The sequence below is a fragment of the Abramis brama genome, assembly GCF_963993115.1.
Source record: "Abramis brama genome assembly, chromosome: 5".
NCBI classification, from domain to species: domain Eukaryota; kingdom Metazoa; phylum Chordata; class Actinopteri; order Cypriniformes; family Leuciscidae; genus Abramis; species Abramis brama.
Window position 1 is genome coordinate 21641437 of NC_139967.1, and position 21949 is coordinate 21663385.

General features: G+C 41.9%; 1 protein-coding gene across 5 annotated transcripts in view; it reads right to left on the minus strand.

Moving 5' to 3' along the window:
* Positions 1 to 474: 474 nt before the first annotated feature.
* The window catches only part of fibcd1b (fibrinogen C domain containing 1b), an 87619-nt gene continuing 66144 nt past the window's right edge, over positions 475 to 21949 (minus strand). For 2 of the 5 annotated variants that reach the window (XM_084114008.1, XM_084114006.1), the window contains 2 exons: positions 10100 to 10279; positions 475 to 2541 (listed from right to left, as the gene is read on the minus strand). In XM_084114008.1, coding sequence (XP_083970134.1) covers positions 2273 to 2541; positions 10100 to 10279 — 449 coding nt within the window. In that variant the 3' untranslated portion in view covers positions 475 to 2272. The remainder of the gene's footprint in view (positions 2542 to 10099; positions 10280 to 21949) is intronic. The other 3 variants (XM_084114009.1, XM_084114007.1, XM_084114010.1) reach the window with 2 other exon arrangements.

Here is a 21949-nt window from a genome sequence, read left to right on the forward strand (position 1 = left end):
CCTTAATTTTTCACATTTTTATCTGTCCAGTTATAATGTGCACTCTTCTTGTCCTTTGTTGACTTAGTTTCATGACATTGTTACATCATTCATCTATTTCCTTCATTCTTTTTTATCAGTCTGTTAGCTTTTGTTCAGGGGATCATTACCATGGCAACACACTGGAGAAACGTTATTGACAGCTGAACAGGCAGCATGGTTAACTTTGAAACAAATGATGACAGAAAAAAGGGGCTGATTGTAACGTAATTCCACAGAATGAGAGGTGGGGGGGAAATCAGAGTTGTGCAATTGAAAATACACAACGGAGAAACAAACCGACAGGAGTCTCAAACAAACTTCGAGGAGTCTCCAGAGATAAGGACAAGCACTCACTCATGTCCATTGAAGAGTCTTGACAACATCCTGTAATGTTGCTTTTACAGTCATCTTCCCACATATTTTCCAGAGTAATGAGCTCATTATTCGTTGGTGTATATTTAATGGATTTTATCTGCACTTTTGTCAGACCAGAATTTAAAACAAGTCCATTCAAGAGACTTCAGTCCCGCACAACAGGCCATTCAATCCTCGTCACATGACTACAGACATTATCAGGCCATTTCGAGGATCTTTTCTAATGTACATTGTTTCATTTGTGTGCTTTTGTCCTTTTCCCGTAAGAAAACATTTTACATGCGTTAAAAGTCTCTAAAACATACACATTGTACATGAAATCTACACATCTTAAAGCTCTTGGTACATTTATAAAGTAAAAATCTAAATCGCAAAATTCAAGATGAATGAATCAGTGTTCATACTTGCACAAGTTCATTCACAAATCAGCCTGAAAACTTATTTTGTCTTTATACATAAAACACAACAACAATCAAACAGTGGAGGGAACAAAAGTTTTGTTAGTGCGTTAATCATGTTAAATATGTAAATCTTTCTTTTCTGAATTCAAAATTACACAATTTAAACAAAGTACAAATAAACTGCCATTATCATGATAATGTAAAAAAAAAAACATAATTAGGTTGAGAAAGGGATGAATTGCGAAACAGAAGTGAGAGAAAATTAAAAAGTCAGAAAAGAGCAAAGAAGAGAGAACAATGAGCAGAGTAATTGTACTAAATGACATGTTGACCTTTTCCACTTCCACAGGGGACCAAAGAAAACAAATTGAAGGAGCGAGGGAAGAGCAGAGAAAGAACAATTGAGAAGAAGACCGGGAGGGAAAAAAGAAAGGGCGAGAGATGAAGGGAGGTGCTTGAGGTACACGAGGTGAAGGGAGCACAATATTCACGTTTAAGATGTCTGACCTTTGGAAAGTGAGTTGAAGAGAGAGACGGCAGTGAATGTGCTGATATACATGTTAGCGTTCACACATAAAAGATGGCAGGGTGGCTCGTTTAAATTAGCGCTTTGACATGGGTTCTGAAGGCATGCGTGAACAAATGACGTGTGTGAGTGCTAAGTAAACACACTCGACCGATCTCATCTGGCCGATAAACAGATTCCCCGAGAATGCTGAGACGGAAACGCACGCTCGGAAAGAAGACGAGACAATATCACATTTCCTCTTTATCTCATTCACACACACATAAACAGCCTCCATCTGCCTATGTGTGAGATAAAGAGCCTTGCTGATGATCACTTGGCAATGGCGATCAGACAAAGTGGCCAATATGCTCGCTAATGGCCTGTCAGACAAATGAGAGACGAACTCCCATCGAATTCTTTGCACTCCTCTCCTCCCAGACCATCTCTCTCTCATTTCCCTCCCATCTTCCACACTTTCTTCTTTTATACTAACCCCCTTCTTCAAGCATGAACACTTAGCAGAGATTTGGTCTTGCCGTGTGTTCGGAATGGAATGGAAATGGGAACCATTCCAACATTTCATTGTTGTACTTGTTATTTCTCTAACCAGTGGCAACATAATAGTACTCTTGATTCAGTGTCATTTTTATCGGAACCGAAGTATGACACTGAAGAGTAGTTGAGTCATTGCAGGAGTGAGCTGAGATCTGACAGCTGGGTTGTGAAGAAACTTCAAGGCCTGATGATGAAGAGATTGTCACATGAAGGGCAGGACTTACAGCACAGCCACACGACAGTGTGACTTTTCAGCCAAATTAATAAACAGGACAACAGAAAGCTCTCTTTCAGATCAGCAACAACAACTGTTCTTGTTGTTTTCCACATTGTACGTTCCATATTTAAGTCTTTTAAACATTTATTTAATTTTTTTTCACTTCCTCACATTTAAATATTACTTTTTGCACATTTACTTGCTCTCTCGCTCTTCGCGTGTTGGCCGAATCTTCATTTCTGTGAATTTGAGCGAGTACTGCCACCCGGTCCAGGACGACCACTCGATCCCGTCGGCGTAAGAGGTGTGCTGTCCGCGCAGATATTGGCCATTCAGGTTGGAGGTGTGACAGTTGCGGTACCACCAGGCGCCGTGGTAGAACGAAGCACAGTTGTTCTCTGAATGATCGTTGTCTCTGTCTTTCGTTGTGAACTTCATTCCGTTATGCTTTAGCAACGAATCTCCTGTATATATCGGCCCATGTAAAACAGAAGGGAAGAGAGGAGAAAGACAATTAAACTTCTATTCAATAGTTTTAACTCAGTAAGGGTGTACTCACACTAGGCGATCTGAACCGCACCCAAGGACTTTTGACCCCCAATGCCTGGTTCGTTTGACTAGTGTGATCGCTCCGTACCGTGCCTGGGTGTGGTTTGCTGAATCGTCCCTGGCCCGCTTGGAAGAGGTGGGCCAGAGCATGGTTCAGTTGGGCTTGGGCATGGTACACATTTAGTGTGATCGCTAACCGCTCCGAAGCACGGAACATCTACTACTACTACTACTGTCATCATTACGACAGGAAACACACTAACCTCCCTTCTTCAAGCATGATAACTTAGCAGAGATTTGGTCTTGGCATGTGTTCATCAAAAATCATGGATTTTTTTTAAATCATGTTTTCCACAAAAATATTAAGCAGCAGAACTGTTTTCAAGATTGATAATAATAAGAAATACTGTATATTTAAGTTGCAACAGAGCTGACTTGTGTTATTCTAGAAATAACACTGTGAAACTCATCACAGAAAGCCATTTCACACAAACGACTCCAGACACCCAGGAACGTCTCGGTTACATATGTAACCCTTGCTCCCTAAAGAGGGAACGGAGATGTTACGTCAGTGAAAGACGAATGGAAGCCTGAAATTTCTCTTAGAATCCTATCACCTTTGAGTTTTAGAAAACGAGCCAATGGCATGGAAAATGCCTTGGGTCTGCGGAATTTGCATGCCGTGATTCCGCCCCACCGCGTGGGTATGAAAGGAGGAGCAGTGGCACATAATCTCACATTATGTTTTCTCGCTGAGGAGCCGAGTCTGAACTCAGGCAATTCCAGCGGTACAGCGGTTGTGGCAGAGGGACATAACATCTCTGTTCCCTCCTCAGGGAACGAAGGTTACATACGTAACCGAGATGTTCCCTTTCGTTCAGTCACTACGAGTTACGTCAGTGAATGGCGAATGGGGGTCCCAATTCAATCATGCCACATCGACTGCCGGAGCACCAGGTCCCTGTGTTCGCAAACCTGGTCCCGAGAGTGAGCTAGGATCAGCCAGTCGTCGAGATAGTTCAGGATGCGAAACCCGTGTTGCCGGAGTGGCACAAGGGCAGCCTCGATGACTTTCGTAAAGACGCGAGGAGACAGGGCTAGCCCGAATGGGAGGACCGCGTACCGCCCCTCGAAAGCAAACCATAGAAATGGTCTGTGTCGAGGAAGAATGGAGGCATGAAAGTAGGCGTCCTTCAGGTCGATCACTGCAAACCAATCCAACTGACGAACACATTCGAAAATGCGTTTCGCTGTCAACATCCTGAATGGAAGCCTGTAAAGGGATCGGTTCAAGACATGCAGGTTCCAGGATTGGCCGTAACCCACCGGTTTTCTTGGGTACAATGAAGTAGGGGCTGTAGAAGCCAGACTTCATTTCGGCTGGAGAGACAGTCTCGATTGCACCCTTCGCCAGTAGGTTGGCGAACTCCGTACACATGACAGGGGCATTGCCACCGACCATGGTGTAGCGGACTCCCCGGAAGCGGGGAGGAGACTGTGCGAACTGAATCGCATAGCTGAGCCTGATGGTTCTCGCGACCCAGCGGGACAGGTTGGGAAGCTCTAACCAAGCTTCCCAGAACTGTACCAGTGGGGTCATGCAAACCACAGACGTAACCTCGATGGGGCAGCGAGGCGAAATGACTGGCCCGAACGTGGGAGGTGTAGTGTCCCGGTGTGGGGGCACGGTCATTTGCCGTGTCCTGACAGAGGAGGCCAGGGAAGGACCAGCGTTCCACAGGGGCCTGCTCTGCCAGGGGTCTGGCGACAGAGGGGGACGAGAGTGGCGAGGCTTGTGTGCGGTGTGCACTGTCATCCGAGACCTCTGATGGCTCAGAGATGGGTGTGTCAGTTCTTTCTTTACAAGAACAAAAGATTCTGGGAGGAGTGGCAGCCCGTCTCAGGGGCACCGCTTAGCCTGGCGTTTAGCGGCTGCGGAGCTGGAGGGGGCTGTGGCGCCTTCCTGATGCTACCTCCACGGCGTGGCCCAGATGAAGGCTGCTGCTGGGGTCAGGCTGGGCGGTGAGCAGGCTGAGGATTCTGTGCCAATGGCTGGGTAGAGGCAGCAACAGACTGTCAGGGCAGAATATGCTTTATAGCCTCAGTCTGCTTCTGGGCGGTCGAGAACTGTTGGGCGAAGTCCTCAACCGCGCCGCCGAAGAGGCCAGCCTGGGATATGGGAGAGTCGAGGGAACGGGTTCGCTCTGCGTCTCTCATATCAGCCAGATTGAGCCAAAGGTGTCTCTCTTGGACCACATTCGTGGACATCACCTGGCCCAAGGAGCGTGCGGTCACCTTCGTTGCCCGGAGAGCGAGGTCGGTGGCGGCACGCAGTTCATCAAAGAGCCCTGGGTCAGTCCTGCCCTCCTGCATGTCCCTGAGCATCCGTGCCTGGTAAACCTGCAGGATGGCCATGACATGCAAAAAGGCAGCAGCCTGCCCCGCAGCTCTACAGGATTTTGCGACGAGAGTCGGCGAAAACCTACAGGCTTTGGAGGGGTGCTTTGAGTCACCACGAGAAGAAGCACTCTGAGGACACAGCTGCATCACAACAGAGCGTTCAACCGGGGGAACCCCAGTGTACCCTTTGGCCTCGGCCCCATCAAGGGGAGGAAAGGCGGAGAAGGTCGCTGAGCGATCGCGGGAAGACAGTGGAGACTTCCAGGACCTAGTAACCTCCTCATGCACCTCCGGGAAGAAAGATATTGGGGGCGGGCGCCCAATCAACTAGCCGCGAGCGCTCAGGACAGGGTGGAGGATTCCACTCGAGCCCGATGCTCGCGGCTGCCCGGGAGAGCATAGCTGTCAACTCGGTTTGAAAGTATCGTCAGCGCTTTGTTCCACACCATCACCCTCAGGTCACCCTGTCCACCACCCAAAGTACCACCTCTCGAAGAGGGAGTAGATCGGGGTGTGGATGAGGGGACTCTCACTCTAGTGAGGTCATTGAGTCTTGACCGCAGTGTTGCGATGGTCATGTTCCCGCAATGAGAACATGATTCATCCACAAAAGCTGCCTTTGCGTGATCTAAGGCCAAACACGCAAGGCAGCGATTCTGCCCATCAAACTGAGAAATAGCCACAACCAGAAGTGCACGGGTGAGACATCTTTATAAAGACGTGCCACGCGCAAGCTCTTTTGTGAGAGGGAAAACTCTGCAGAGTGCTGAAGCGACCAGGGAGAAGCACACGACTGGCAGATCACTGCACAGATCAGCAGGCAATGTGAACTCGCTGGAATTCACCTTCACACCAACACCTGGAGAGTAGCTATTCTCGAAGAGTGAAGATCTCAGAATTGCTTGTAGGAGTGAAGATTACTCTTGGCTCCGAAGCGAAAACATAATGCAAGATTGCCACCGCTCCTCCTTTTATACCCACACGGTGGGGCGGAGTCGCGGCATGAAAATTCCGCAGACCCAAGGCATTTTCCATGCCATTGGCTCATTTTCTAAAACTCGAAGGTGATAGGCTTCTAAGCGAAACCCCCATTCATCATTCACTGACGTAACTCGTAGTGACTGAACGAAAGGGAACAAGAGACAAGTTAGCATAAAAAATGATTTTGATAATCCTCTTTCATGAACTCATGCACAAACACATGGGTACAGGTGGTACTCCATAATTAGATGTTAGGTGTAGACAAATGTGTTTTTCTAAAAGTGGTCTCAAATAGTTTAGTGGAATGAGACACACTCAAAGCTGTCTGGAACATGGAGCTGAACAACCAGTAGATTGGCTGTTGACATCAGAAGTGGAGACATAGTACATATGGACACTCACTTCCTGTAATATAAAGGCAACTTCTGTATATATTTGTAATTATACAGTAAAGACCCATTTATATCAAATAGTCAGCTTGATACGGTAAAGGAATTATTAATTATGTTTTTTAAATGCAATAATTTGCTAAGTTCATTGGCTTTTATATTGTAAGTCAATTGTATATTGTAAGTCAAACAATACTGTAATATCCACAAGTTTAGATGTTTAGTTTAGTTTAGATGCTTTTGAAAGAAGTCTCTTGTGCTCACCAAGGCTGAATTTATTTGATAAAAACAGTAAAAACAGTAATATTTTGAAATGTGTTTTATTACTGTTTAAAATAAGTGTTTTGTATTTGAATATATTTTAAAATGTAATTTATTCCTGTGATGGCAAAGCTTATTATCATTAATGTTGAAAATAGATGTGATGCTTAATGTTTTAGTGTTCAACCGTGATTTTCTTTTTCAGTATTCTTTGATGAATCGCACATTCAAAAGAATAGAGTTTATTTGAAATATAAATCTTTTGTAACATTATAAATATCTTTACTATCCCTTTTGATCAACTGAATTTGTCCTTGCTGAACAAAAGTATTAATTTCTTTAAAAATGAAAAAATGAAAAATCTTGAAACTTGATTAACCTAATATATATATATATATATATATATATATATATATATATATATATATATATATATATATATATATATATATTAGTTTATTACAAGTATAGTGTTTTTCACAAGTTCCAGAGAAAAGCTGAAATCAACAATGGTAAGGATAATATCCCTACAGAGATACAACATAAATAACAATGCAATTAGGTAAGTTGCAAGGATAGATGGATAAGAACTAAAACATTTTTTCCACAAAACAGTGTGAACATTTTATATCTATCTTTTATTTCACTGATCCCTCCTGTACTCATATTTTATTTTTTGACATTGTTATACTATACAGAAAATGGCCCCACAACCCAGTTTTAAAACCCTTAGTGTAAAACACACTGGCATAAAGCACACAGTGGCATTATGTATAATTGTCTTTTCAAACCATTTCCAAAATATTCCACTGATATTCACTGCCTATTCTGTATACAGAGATTGGAAGCATGCAATTAAAGGATTGAACCCTCACCCATAATTTCTATTTTAGTAAATGGAACTGAATGACCTGCAGTGGTGCAGTACATACAGCAGTTAAGCATGCATATCTCTGAATGAGAATGGTGTGAATGTGCTGCATATTTATGTTATTTTAAGAAGTATCGAATATTTGTATCTTGTAGCTTCTCTTTGTTTCTGCTACTCTGCCAGGCAAGTATCTCGAGATCCAAAATACTTTTAGACCTTAATCTAAAGAATCAGCGAGTCAGCGCGGCAAGAGCATTTAAAAGGGTCAACTTGTGGGTCAATGACAAGTCATCTTCTCTCAAGAAGTGTCTTGTAGTGTCAGTCTTATCTGATGGCAAAAGGCATTTGGTGTTGATGGCCAACAGAAACAAACCTTCCCTATTTCCACTGAAAAGGAAATTTGGAAAGCCACCCTGCCTGCTGTCCACTTCACTGGATTTCTTTGGCAGAAGGGCAGGGTGGTGATGTGTCTGTTGCCCTATAAACTGTTTCTGTCAGCTCAACACGAACAAAGAACACATTCCAAACAAAAGCTAGAACACAGTATTCCATGGAGATAGGAGACAGGAAGAAAAGGAAAGTGTACCAGGATGAGTACAATAGAGGTAAATGTCAGGTGGTATTTCTAAACCTCTCTGGGATTCATTCAGAACCATTTTATGTTTAACCTTTCATCCAGCCTAAAAAACACTGTGGATGATCCACAGAAGAGGAAAATGCTTCCAGAATTAAAGCGCTAAACCTTCATTCCTCTTCTCTAAGAGTATATGACCTTGAAGATCTTCAATCTTCTGTTCCACAATCAGTTTTACTCAATAACGTCAAAGACAATACATCGAGAAACTGATCCCAGACCGGGGCTCAATTTCCCCATGGAAACGCACGTCATTCAAGCTTGACAGATTTTGTCTGCAGCAATGGGAATAAACCATTAGTCACACTAGGGTCGCACGAGCCCACAGAAAATGCTTGTATTGCTGCCGATGACATTTCTGCATTAAGAGTGTTATACCCAGACATGTCCTTGCAAACTCTCCGATTCAGTCACCTGCTCTTGGGAATCACTTTTGATTTGTCAAGGGGATATTATCATCTCAAAAAGCCTTCAGGTGATGTGGTAATACCATGCTAGACTCTCTAAAAAGGCTCTGTATAAATGTGCAACCTGCATAAAACATACTGTAGGTGTGCAAACTTAAACTTGGTGCTCACATGCCGGGGTGAATAAGGAGTCACCTTGACAGGGTCTGTATTTTGAGACGTATTAGGCCCCACCAGGCCGGTCCAGAGCACAACGGCCTGTCAAAATTTAATGCAAATGATCACAATAATACTCTCAACACTGTGATTAGGGAGACCTGTCAGGCAGCAAACAGGAAACCCAGCAGCTCAAGGGCATGAAGACTCTGCCCAGCAGAGACCACCTGCTCACTTGACACCAGCACTACAGACACGATCCAATTCGAGCCCGGATATATACATGCTGTCCAGACAGGAGATATCTCACCTCTCTCTTTTACGCTCTCTCTTAGGTGTATTTTCTCCAGCTTCTGCCCTTGAGTTCAAACTCAGAATGCTCTTTCTATTTCTGTTTATCCTGCTGCTCACTTGTTTCTTACCAGACTCTGAGGAGTTTTCCAGTTCAGTTTGTGTGTAAGTTCTTGACATTTGACTAAGTCAATGATAGTAATCGACTGGAAGGTATTTCGTTTTCTGGATGTGTGTGTGATTGTGAGGACTGGGTAATACAGTAATAACAATTTTTCTGATTAATAATGATAATGATTGTTAAAATCATTTTTACTCAAACACTGCATAAAAAATGACTTGAGATGTGAATGAGTTTGCCATCTGTTTTGAATGTGATGGAATAAAAAGACTGCATCACAAAATAATGACAAGAAACATCTTTCTATTGAGTGTTCTAGCAGACTGCATGCAAAAACAACATTCAATGTGACCAGTGTAGTCCGATTCACAAACAAATTATACTTATAGGTGGGTTCTTCTCAGTGAATGAACAACATAGTGTGTGACCAGTATAGTCTAGATCAAAAACATATGAGTTTTATGAGCAGTTCGTTTAGTGAAATCAAAAAGACACATTGTGACAAGTATAATCTGATTCATGAAATCACTCAAATGAGTTGGTTCAAATCGATGAGTTTTTCAAATGTAATCAATTCTGAATCAAATCAAAAGCTTGTAAATCAGAATCAAATTGTATTAACAAATCCGTATTGATACCCAGTCTTAATGGTTGTTTATGTGGCGATTTGCAGAGGAAGAGAGATATATGCTGTGCATGCAGCTGATAAGTGACTAAAGAGTGTATTAAGTGCCATGATTATTCTGTCTATGCCATCAAGCACTGAAATGGACCAATTATCTGAATGAATAAGCAATTATTACTGTTGACAGAGATTTAATCTTGCTAACTGATTTGCATACAGGGTCCAGTATAGTTGAATATTAAGCATGTGATTTAAACAAGGCTAATTGCACAGTATTGAAGATACTGACTCAGGGTCTGTAGCTTTATGTATTTAATGTGTAAATATGTATGTGTACCTGCAGTGCCGGTGTAATCAGCAATGGTGAGGGCGTAACCATCATCCTCAGGATCAACAGAAAATAGCCCGACTCCAAAAACACCATACTGAGCAAAAGCTGTGCTGTTCTCAAAGTCTTCAAGATCTATGCGCAATTCGTAGTTTCCTTGGCTAGAGAGAGCATGGATCTGTTTCAAACCTGAAGAAAGAGAGAAAGACCAATTAATGTTATGATTATTTTTACTCATAGAAAGTGTCATTGGATTATGAAGGTAACACGAATTAGGGCAGTGAATCAAGTAAAATGAATTAATTGCACAGATTTCTGTAATTATATAAAATATATTTATACATCAAATCCCCAAATAAATGTAGAATAAGTAGTATATTTTAGTAGTAATAATTGTACATAATTGTATATTTTGTAGTAGCCTATATTCAAAATAATATTTGTCAAGTATCATTATTATCAAGGACTGACAGGGATATATTGCCAATACCAGTACCATTCTTAAATTGATTCATTTTCTTTACGTTTTTGAAGATAAAATTACACAATGATGTAATAATATATTTTAATACTTTTTACATTTAGTAGCAAACTGCAAATTATCCGACTACTGTTTTGTTTATCCTTTACAACAATTAAAGAATCAATCTGATAATTTGAATAAACTTACAAGAATTATTGCATACACCCATTATAATAAAATTCTCAATTAGCTTTGCTAATTGATGTTTGTGTCTGTCATTGATGTTTCTGTCTGTCATTACTCTATCTGCTCTACTTTTTAAATTAGGGATATCAGTTAATTTTGTTTCACTTCAAATCTTTTCTAACTATTTAATTGTTAAATGGGCCATGTCATAAAATTACTAGTGAAAACATTATGGGCCATATTTACTAAACAGGGCAAATTAGCATGAGAGCACAATTTAAAAAAAAAAACAAAACAAAACAAAAAACACCTAAGGAACTGGAAAGTTTTGAGCGTGATCTACTGACAATGCACAAATTAAAGAACACAGCAATCAAGAGCAGCACAAATGAGCGTCTGGTTTAAGACATGCTTTTTTTGGCCGGTAAATAATGGCGCAAATACCAGAAAATTGGCTAGCGTAAACCTTAATATGATTAATTTAAATACTCTCTCCCATAACTTTTGCTTCTGTAAGGAAAACTCCTTAAAATGCATACAATAAGGTCAGCCACAAAAATAACTGTCCATGCCTTTTCAATGCTATTTTTTTTTTTTTACTGCATATCTTTAGTATATCCTGACAGTATTTTTTTTTTTACTCAAAAACATGGTTTGCGCTGGCACAAACTGTTAGTAAATCTGGCCCTTAGTATTTTATGGATTTTCAATCCCCTCTATTAGTAGGATATCACAGGTATTGATACATCTATCATCACTTTGATCAATCAAGTACAACCAAATACAGACTGCAATACTCAAACAGCATGGGCATATAACAGCACAAAATATTATTATAGTCTCAGACAGCGGGAAAACAAAGGCTGCATAAATTATGTTAATTATATTTAACGTTACACAGCCGAAAATGAACATTTCTTTCCCCATCCCTATAAATGTAGTTCATTCTCACTCTCTGTGGCTTGCATATAAAACAATGTAATAAAACACTGAAATGCTCAAACATCTATTATTATGCAGAGCAAATGCATACTTTAAACATTTTAAAATTCATACATGACTACTATGCATTAAAGCTGCATGTAAAACAACCGGGTCTTAGGGGAGATTCACTCTTTTTATATTTTGTTGTTTTTGCATCACATTTCCACCACTAGACCCACAAGCACCTGATAGAAAAAGTCTTGCAGAACCGTCCTCGTCACGTATAAACACTGAGCTGAATTATCAAAATTAATTTGACATGTATGGCACAGTGTGACTACAAATATATGAGTATACACAAGGAAAGGGACAAAATTGATAAGAAAAGCAGAATGAAGGAAAAATGAAGGAAACAGCAGCTTCGAGGCTGGCTTCTATGAGTGCATACAGAACCTTTTTTGCCTTTTGCAAAATAAATAAATAAAATGATTTATTTTTAAAAAGAGGAAAAGAAACCTGCTACTTTCACATGCAATTTACATCGATTTAATTCAGGCTTAATTAAAACCCTTGAGATTCTCCCTCGTTTGGAATAATTAAACATTGGGAGAATTTTATGTCCCCCTTGCTTTTCTACCAAAAATGGGGCCAACAGGCGAGTCTGTGCGCATACAACTCAGGTGTGCTTGAACTTTCAAAGACATTTCAAACGTAAGAACTAAGCTGCATTTTGTTTTGAATTATCATACTGATTGCTCAATTTACTAGCGAGAGTGAATGTGAGTCAGAGTGTGCTGTTGGATGGCTTTATCGGGTAAATGTTTCTTCTTACGAACTAAAGCATATGAACTAAAGCAGAAATTTTTATATTTTCATATTTTGAATAGGGCTGGAACGACGCATCGATGTAATCAATTACGCTGATTGTGTAAATTAGTCGTTTTGCGTGGAATGCATTGATTCATTATGCTGTTTATGGTCATCCCCTATGCTGGTCGGCTCCGACTCTCTGGTATGCTGGAAATCAGCCGATATTACAAAAACATTGAGCCCGGTCTAAAGTGGGGGAATTTTTTAAAAAGAGACAAAATAAAATGGTGCTCTGCACGCTCTGTAAAACTGAGATGGCCTACCATACCACAGCAGCACAACTGAAAAGAAAGAAAACATCCTGGGGCTCTCCAACCTCAAAACGATAATATTCGATTAATTGATTGATTAAACTGTTGAAAAACATAATTGGTAGTTCCAGCATGATGTCCTTTATGCATTTTTACCATACAAAATCATTAGACACTGTCAAAAAAAATATATGATCAAACAAATTCATCAAAATAAGTTTAAAACTTTTCCACTTTTGTAATAAGTTATTCAAGATTCAACTCATTTTTTAAAGTCAGTTTAATGTAATTTAAATGACTTAAACATCCAAGTTGATTGTACTTAAAAATTTAAGGCAGCAACTTTTTTGTTTTTGTTTTTTACAGTGGATGAAAAGCATAATAGTGGTCATTACAATCTCTAAGAAAGCATATTTTCCTGCATGAATACTTCACAATAGCAGACTAAAGACATAATGTGTTAGACTTTTCAGAAATACAGTAAATTTAAATGTATGCTGTAATGGCGTGGTTCAAATCAAATGAAGCAGAATGTCAAATTCCAAGAATTAGTCTTTTAATAGTAAACCAAAAAACTTATGAGATCATACAAACAGGTAGAAGTACTGAAAACCACATGGAAGCTGTGTCCCAATTCAGGGGCTGCATCCTCGAAAGGCCGTATTTGAAGTAGAGCTTAGATTCACTGCCCAAGCCCGAAATTGACACCAACCCGCGGGCCGGTTCGGGACGATATTTCCCACCACTATCCTCGGGCCGGGCCCTTGATCAAGCATTTGTGTTTTTAAATCATTACTTTATTAGCCTAATTGGGTGGACAATGCAACGCGTCACGTGTCATGCACAGCGTCTCCTCCACTCGCACGCATCACACCGGGCCTGCTGTGCTGTATTGTGTAGCTCAAGTGCAACATGGAGCTTAAAGATGTAGAGAAAAAAATAAAAAGAGAATAGACGGAGATAGAAGGAGAATTAACTTTGAGCAAGTTTGGAGGAAAGTTGGAGGTATGGAACCATTTTAAACAAGTCGTGGGCAGTGACAACATATGTGTTGGCTTTGTCGAGTGTTCACGTTTTTTTTTAACGTTTCTTCATTCGGATCCATTTGCGATCCATTCCATTCTGAATAAACAAACAACGCAGTTTACATGCTTCGTCCTTGTTGCATTATTCATTAAGATAATTGTAAACAGATTTCTGTAGTTCAAACAACTCGGAATTGTAGTTGAGAACATCAGTTATAACGGCCCATGTATTAAAAAATGTTTAAATCGGGCTCATAATTACAGTTAATGTGTCGGGACGGGACGGGCTCGGACACAACGTGCACAGGCTCGGGTAGGCTCGGGCTTGATTTTTTGGGCCCAATCTAAGCTCTAATTTGAAAGCCGATTGCGTCACACCGGCGCGATGAAGGCTGTCCCAATTCAAATTATCCTTCTAATGCGGCCTACATTCAGTGTTGCCAAGTTCGAGGTTTTCCCGTGGAAATGGGATACTCTTAAGTTGTTGGAAAAATGTTTACCCACGGGTTGATTTCCACCCCCGTAAGTACGATTTCGACGCTCCAAAACCCCCAAAACATCCCTCAGATGCACAAATCTGAATTTGGCTGCCTGATGGTGAAGAGCCGATGGGCTTTTTGGGCTACTTTTGTTGCACAGACCTGACAACCCTGCCTACCGTCCTTCTTTCCCCCGGGCGCGAAGGATAGAATGAGGAACTTCTCGGTTATGTATGTAACCCTCGTTCCCTGAAGGAGGGAACGGAGACGTAGTCGATGTGTCCACTGATTGGGATCACGCTTAGGGAGCCTGTCATCTTCGAGTATTGTTAAAATTAGCCAATGCACAATGCAATGCGTGTGTGAATTGCATCACACGCTCCGCCACGCAGCGCAGGTATAAATATGGAAGTGGATGCACGCACCAGTTTTTTTTCGCTGAGGAGCCGAGTGGAGCCCGGAGTCAGCGGTGGTCCAGCAATAGTGGCAACAAGACTAAGGCTGAATCCCAATTCTCTGTCTTACCCCTTCCCCTACCCCTACCCCTTCGTCTTACCCCTAGCCCTTGTCCCTCGAAACCGAGTGGTAAGCGCTAGGGTTGAAAACATACCCCTATGAAATGAGACGCCACTTGGTTACGTCATCATACATCATATTCCGGCGTCCCTGTGTGATACAGGACAGTATATTGTAACGAGTGGAAATAAGTATGGCCCCTTTAAGAGCTGCGCGCTCTGCTCTCTGTTGAACGGGCTGTAATGGTATTGTGCCGTACGACTCGAACAACCCCATGTATGTGGGTCATTTCTGTGTTGATGCTCATTATTCTTGCTTTGTTTTATTGAGTGACGCTGTGGAAGGCAAGGTGGAGCGTGTGGCAGACAGTTGCAGGAGTTTGATTTGTCAATAAATTGCGAGTGAATCGCCTCCGTGAGTCTGTCTGGCCTAATACTTCAGCTGCGAGCTATCCTTATTTTGTTTCCCTCCTAACACAACGCGTTACAATATGTAAAGCACGTATCTTTTTCCTGGACATGTCGCCTGGATTTCGGGATCACCCAAAATGTCCGGGATTCGGCTTTTGCTTTCTGCCGTCGCTATTCATTATGCAATAGTGTTGTTTCAATCGGACTGAATTCATTCAAATCGGCGAATCTGAATGTAGTGTTTAACGTACATGAACGCTAAACAAGTGAAACAAGTGATCGGTTTATGTGCGTTTTAGCATTGCTTAAATTCCTGTGTTTTCGTATCAGTCGGGATCCGTTTGAAGCTGAATACATGACCTGCAAAGCTGGCACATACGTGTCAGTGTCAAATAATGAAACGTTACACATAATGAATGGCGACTGTAGAAAACAAAAGCTGAATCCCGGACATTAGTCAGAGAAATGCGGGACTGATTGTGCAAACCAGCAATGTATCGTTAGCATAGCCTAGCGTAGCAGACCAGCGATTTTTAAAAACGTTTAAAAACGTTTCAGTTAACAACATGGTTGCAAATATATATGTGCATGACTGTGTAGAGCACAAAACACGACTGTCATAATTTTTCAATCAATCATTTAAGCCGAAAATGAGACTTTCTTGATGGTATGCCCGCCTTTGTTGCCGGTTGCGCAGTGCATTCTGGGTACCCCTTGGTTTCAAGTAAGCTTGCAAAAATTCTTGGTTTTAAGGGGTATCTACCCCTTCCCCTTAGCCCTACCCCTTGATCAAAATGAGAATTGGGATAGCCCTTACTCTCACGTGAACGTGCAAAACTAAGGGGAAGGGGTAAGGGGAAGGGGTAAGGGGAAGGGGTAAGACAGAGAATTGGGATTCAGCCTAAGTCTTCGGGGTCCTTCCTGACTTAGCACAGTGTTGTGCCAGAAGGCTCACTGGGGAAACGCATCTTTGCATAGGCCCCGGGGCCAGCTGTGTGCCAGTGTCTCCGTGCCAAGGGTTTTCCGCTCGGTCGGGGAGTAAACAACTGGCAATTGGGCGAGTTCGGAGAGGCAAACAGATGTAACTGTGCGGCCACGAAGTGATCCCAGAACAGCTGGACCACCTGGGGATGAAGTCTCCACTCTCCATAGGCCACAGGCTGTTGTGAGGCCTCGTCGACGGCACGATTGAGCAGACCGGAATTTTAAGTAGATGAAGCGACCTCAGAAGCTTCTGACTCCATAGGAGGAGGTGGTGGGCAAGTTGCGACATGCAAGGGCAGCGTAATGCAACAGTCGCTGTACTGACCAGTACAGGCTTGCTGAGCAGTGGCATCAAGCAATGCGTACTGCTAGCAACTCGAGGCAATTGATGCCAGTGCAGTTGGAGGCCCGCCCAGACCCCCGCTACTGCATTGTACGTTGTACGTGGCCCCTCAGCCGGTGTTGGTGAACACTTGTTCTGGGGTGGGTGGCCCGGAGGAATAAAAGGTCTGATCATTGGCTGAGGGTTTGGCAGGCCAGGGTGATTGTCACACGGAGCGTGCCGCTCAGCCATGGCCACCTCGGGACTCGGCCATGAAGCCAGTGCTGAAGCGGTTTTCATATGGAGGAAGCCGTTCTATTGCGGCTGTGTCTGCCATATGCCCCAGGAGCCTCTGAAAAGTTTAGAGTGGGACCCTTTCTCACTTCTTAACAGCACCGACCAAACACGCTCTTCTCAGGAGACGTGTTGGACCGAATCCATCTCCATACCGGAAAAAGAGATCCTCAGTCTGTAGATAAGTTTACTCTTTTCCCAGTTGACCTGAAGACCTAACTGGCTATGTAGCACTCGAAGGGTGGGACATTGTACTGAGACTTCAACCCCTCTTTTTTTTGAACGCAAGAACACAGGCATGGCCTGCATTGTGGAAGTGTAGAGATCTGTAGTACGCATCCTTCAGGTCGAATGCTGCAGACCAGTCTCGGGGACGGAGCATTTGAAAATGCGTTTCTGCGTTTGCAACTTGAACGGAAGCTTGTAAAAGGCCCGACTCAAGAGATGCAGGTCCAAGATTGGCCGTAACTCATCACCTTTCTTGGGTACAATGAAGTATGGGCTGTAGAAGCTGGTCTTCATATCGGCTGGAGGGACCGGCTCAATTGCATCCTTCGTCAGTAGGACTGCAATGACCGCGCACATGACAGATGCACATTCGCTGAGCACCGAAGTGTAACGAAGAGCGCTGAACATGGGCGGACGCCGGCCGAACGCTGGTACGGAGGAGCCAGCTGGATTGGTTGGGAGCTCTTTCTAGGCTTCTACGAACTGGCCCAGGGGGACCATAGACGTACCCTGTCTGGGCTACCCTCATGCATGTTCATGAGTGCCTGGGCCTGGTGGACCTGAACGTTAACTTACAGGCCTTAGAGGGGAGACGAGGATCCCCCTTCCATGAGGTAGCAGTTGCCGGACACAGTTGCATCGCGACAGACCGCTCCACTGGAGGGATAGCCTCATATCCCTTCACCGCTCCTCCGTCAAGGGTAGTATGGGGGGAAGAAATACTTAGGCGGTTTCTGGCAGAGAAACCCAACTCACGCAGCACTCCAGCCTTCTTCTGGGGAGTTGGCCCAGAAGAAACACTAGAGCGGGGCATGGGAATGGGGACTCCACCTTCGCGGACGAAGGCGAGTCTTGATCTCAGCACCGCAATGGTCATGCTCCCGCAGTGAGAACATGACTCATCCACAAAAGCTGCTTCAGCGTGCTTTAAGTCCAAACACGTGATACAGCTATTGTGACCGTCAGAGGGGGGCAGAGCCCTACCGCACCCAGAAACGCACAGATGGAATGGCATCTTGAAAAAGACGCAAACACACTCATGTTGCTCTTTCAGGAAATGGGACCTATCACCAGTGCCAGAGCACACAGGGGAATGACCGCAGCAACACTGTACAGACACAGTGAAGCACTCACTACTTCCGCCCTCAACCGGCCGTCAACAAACACTTTTAGAAATAAAATGCTGTTAAAACAGCAGTTGCGAGCTTCAGTAGCTTGTGATCACCGCTGCAACTCATGCTTAGGGAGCCTGAGAACTTTGATCACAGCGCCACCTAGTGTTCCAGAGGTATAAGGTCTTTTGCAAATACGCTTATAACTTTTGAAAACATTGGTCAAAATTTGATTTCTTTATTTCATTATGTTCCTTGGATTATGCCGATTCCGACGATATCTCATTTGTCATTTTCCAAGAATGTGACTGTCTGCCATATTGAAGCAAATCGTAAACAGTTTTTTCACTACTCCTCCTTCAAATTTGGCTCAATTTTGCCCAAAATTTGATCAGATGTACTTTGGACCGAGCCACACAGAAATGACTGAACAGATTTTTGATATTTTAAAACAGCAGTTGCGAGCTTCAGTAGCTTGCGATCACCGCTGCAACTCGCTGTAGAAACACCATCACTGGGAGAGTCTTCCAGAAGAACACTGACACACTCGCTCATTGTAACACAACAACACTATTCAGAGACATCAACACCGATTGGCTCCGAAGCGAAAGACAACTGGTGCGTGCATCCACTTCCGTATTTATACACGCGTAGGGGGGCGGAGCGTGTGATGGCTCGTTTTAACAATACTCAAAGATGACAGGCTCCCTAAGCATGATCCCAATCAGTCGACACGTCGACTACATCGAACGTGAGCGACTGAAAGGGAACCAGCACCAGCCATATTTAGGGAGGACATGAAGTTTCAGAGAGACAGAGTAGGGAGAGAATGGACAGAGTGTTTTCTCTTCTTGACAGATTGGTAGAGAAATAAACTTGTGGTTATGTGAATTAAAATTTGTAAATTAAACAATCATATAGGCTACATTATTTTTATGTAAGTTATAATTTGTAAATGAAAAAAATAATAATTTCTGTGCACTGTTTAAGTTACTGTATAACTTGTAAATGTAATAAATGAATTATTCTGTACATTTATTTTTGTCATGTCAATTAATTTGTACATTTGATACAAAATAAATTGTTCAATACATTTTTACCATAATAGCCTACTTTTGACAAATATTTACAAGATAAGTTACATTTAAGATAAGAAAAACAAAATAAAAGTTTAAATTAAAAGTACAGCCTACATAAAACAAATTGGAGGAAAATATTTTTCGGTAGACTTTTATTGAGCTGAGCAGGAGATGGGTTGCACAATAGACATCATCTGGGATCAGTGCATATTTCCACTGTCTACCAACAGGTTTGCAGGGCTGACTCAAGTGTGGGCTGCCAGTCACTGAGATGTTTTCAGAAAGAGGGAAGAATAAAATAAATTAACTCACATACTCAAAAATCAAACCATAAAATATTTTAACATGCAAAACTGTCCTATGAGCTAAACTCTGCAGGACAGCGGCCCTCCAGGACAGACGTTGCCTTTCCCTGAACTAGAAGACATATTTTTAGTGTTTCTATTATATACTGTTTATATATTTTTTAAACAATATCTAATATCATAATCTAATATCCATGTGTAAAAAGTCAGTTTTTCATGAAAAGTACAATATTTGCCTCTGGGATGAAGTGGAGTTGAAAAACAAAAAAATTATACTTTAATCCAGAGTAAATGTATGTTGTTACATTCCACTGGTTATTTGGAAAATGAAACTAACAAAATGTATTGTCACATTAACAAATTGTTGCTAGCTGTGTCCTTGGGAGTTGTTCAATATATATATATATATAGTTATAACTGCCTAAAAACAAAACAGGGTTGATGTACATAATAAAGTCTAAAGAGTATAAACTAGCCTATGTAAAATCACATAACGTTACTGGTAACATATAAGTCAACATTTGAACCTTTATTGTATTATTATTAGGGGCCAAGCCCCGAAGGGGATAGCCCCTATTGTATCTGTTAGTTTTCTTATTATTATTATTCCTCCCATGGAAGTCTATGGCAGCCCTATGAACCGTACATAGGAAAATGATGAAATTTCGTACACTTCTAGTGATGCTAATGAATAGTAATTGGACCAATTTTTGAGTCTCTAGGACCAACTCTATAACTCTATAGTTCAAAAATTCAACATTAAAATGGTTATAACTTTTGAACCCTTTGATCTAGAGACATGAAACTTAGTACACCTGATTCCTCTCATCATGCTGATCACAAGCAATGCCTTACATTAAGACTCCGCCAATTACAGTAGTAGCCATTTTGAAAAGTACAGTATTCAGTTTTTTCGCTACTCCTCCTTCAAAATTTGCCATGCCAAAGTTGGGAACAGCGCCACCTACGGGTCATGAGATATGAAAAATGGCTATTTTGGCCAATAACTTTTGAACAGTTTGTCAGAAAATCATAAATGTGGTATCTATGGATTTCTTGCGTCATGCCGAATCCGTGGATACCGATTTTGCCAGGATGGGATGTACCACGTGTCCGCCATTTTGAATTTTGTCATAATTTGCAATAACTTTTCAAATATTTGACATATCGGCACAAAAATTGGTAAGGATCATCATTAGCATGGCCTGAAGGTACCTGAGAACTTTGATCACAGCGCCACCTAGTGTTCCAGAGGTATAAGGTCTTTTGCAAATACGCTTATAACTTTTGAAAACATTGGTCAAAATTTGATTTCTTTATGTCATTATGTTCCTTGGATTATGCCGATTCCGACGATATCTCATTTGTCATTTTCCAAGAATGTGACTGTCCGCCATATTGAAGCAAATCGTAAACAGTTTTTTCACTACTCCTCCTTCAAATTTGGCTCAATTTTGCCCAAAATTTGATCAGATGTTCTTTGGACCGAGCCACACAGAAATGACTGAACAGATTTTTGATATTCGCTACCGTTCCCGAGATATTCATCTCTGAATTTGACCTAGCCTGTGTTTGTTGCCTTATGCTAGTTAGCTTAGCATAATAATTGGTTAGCATGCAAACCAGATGCCATTCTTTCTAATGTGGCTCTTCAGCTATCAGGATAACCATAAGCTACATTAGCATTAAGCTAGCTTAGCATGCTAATCTCGTTAACATGATTTTGTGTGCTTATTCTTACACTGAAGCCTCTCCTCTGTAGCTTTGAAATTTACGTCCTCTGAGTGGTGCAATTTGCTAAACCATGTGTCTTGAATCCTAAACCATTCCGGTCGTGGGTTTGAATCCTGTGTGACACATGCCCAGACCACAAGAGGTACTGTGGCCTTCAGTGTTGGAAAAGTTGTTTCAGTTCCGCACATGATGTGTATCTGAGAAAGGATCTCCATAAATATAACATTCAGCAAATTTATTTAAAAAATCTTCATTTTGAGTTCATTTTCACTTGTACTACTGAAACAGCTTTTTTTTCAAATTTTCAAATTTGGCACACTTGTAATGGTTGTAATGAATAGCAGAGAGGGCAGAGGAGGGCAGGGGAGGGCCAGGTAGAGTTGCTGCTGCTTCAGGGCTTGGCCCCTGTATCGCTGCTTGCAGCTATATTTATTATTATTATTTTATTTATTATTATTATTTTTTATCATTAGATACATTAGATTACTCAATTCAATTGAAACCCAATACTTACATTTAAAAGTCTAATCTGGCAATTTCGTCTCCGGCGCGCAATGAATTCTGGGGTAGGCAAGGCTGCGAAGGATCCTTCTGATGTATCCTGCATTCAGGGGAAAAGAAGGACGCATTTGCAGGCCGCATTTTGAAGGAGCCTTCGTAGGACCTTCGAATTGGGA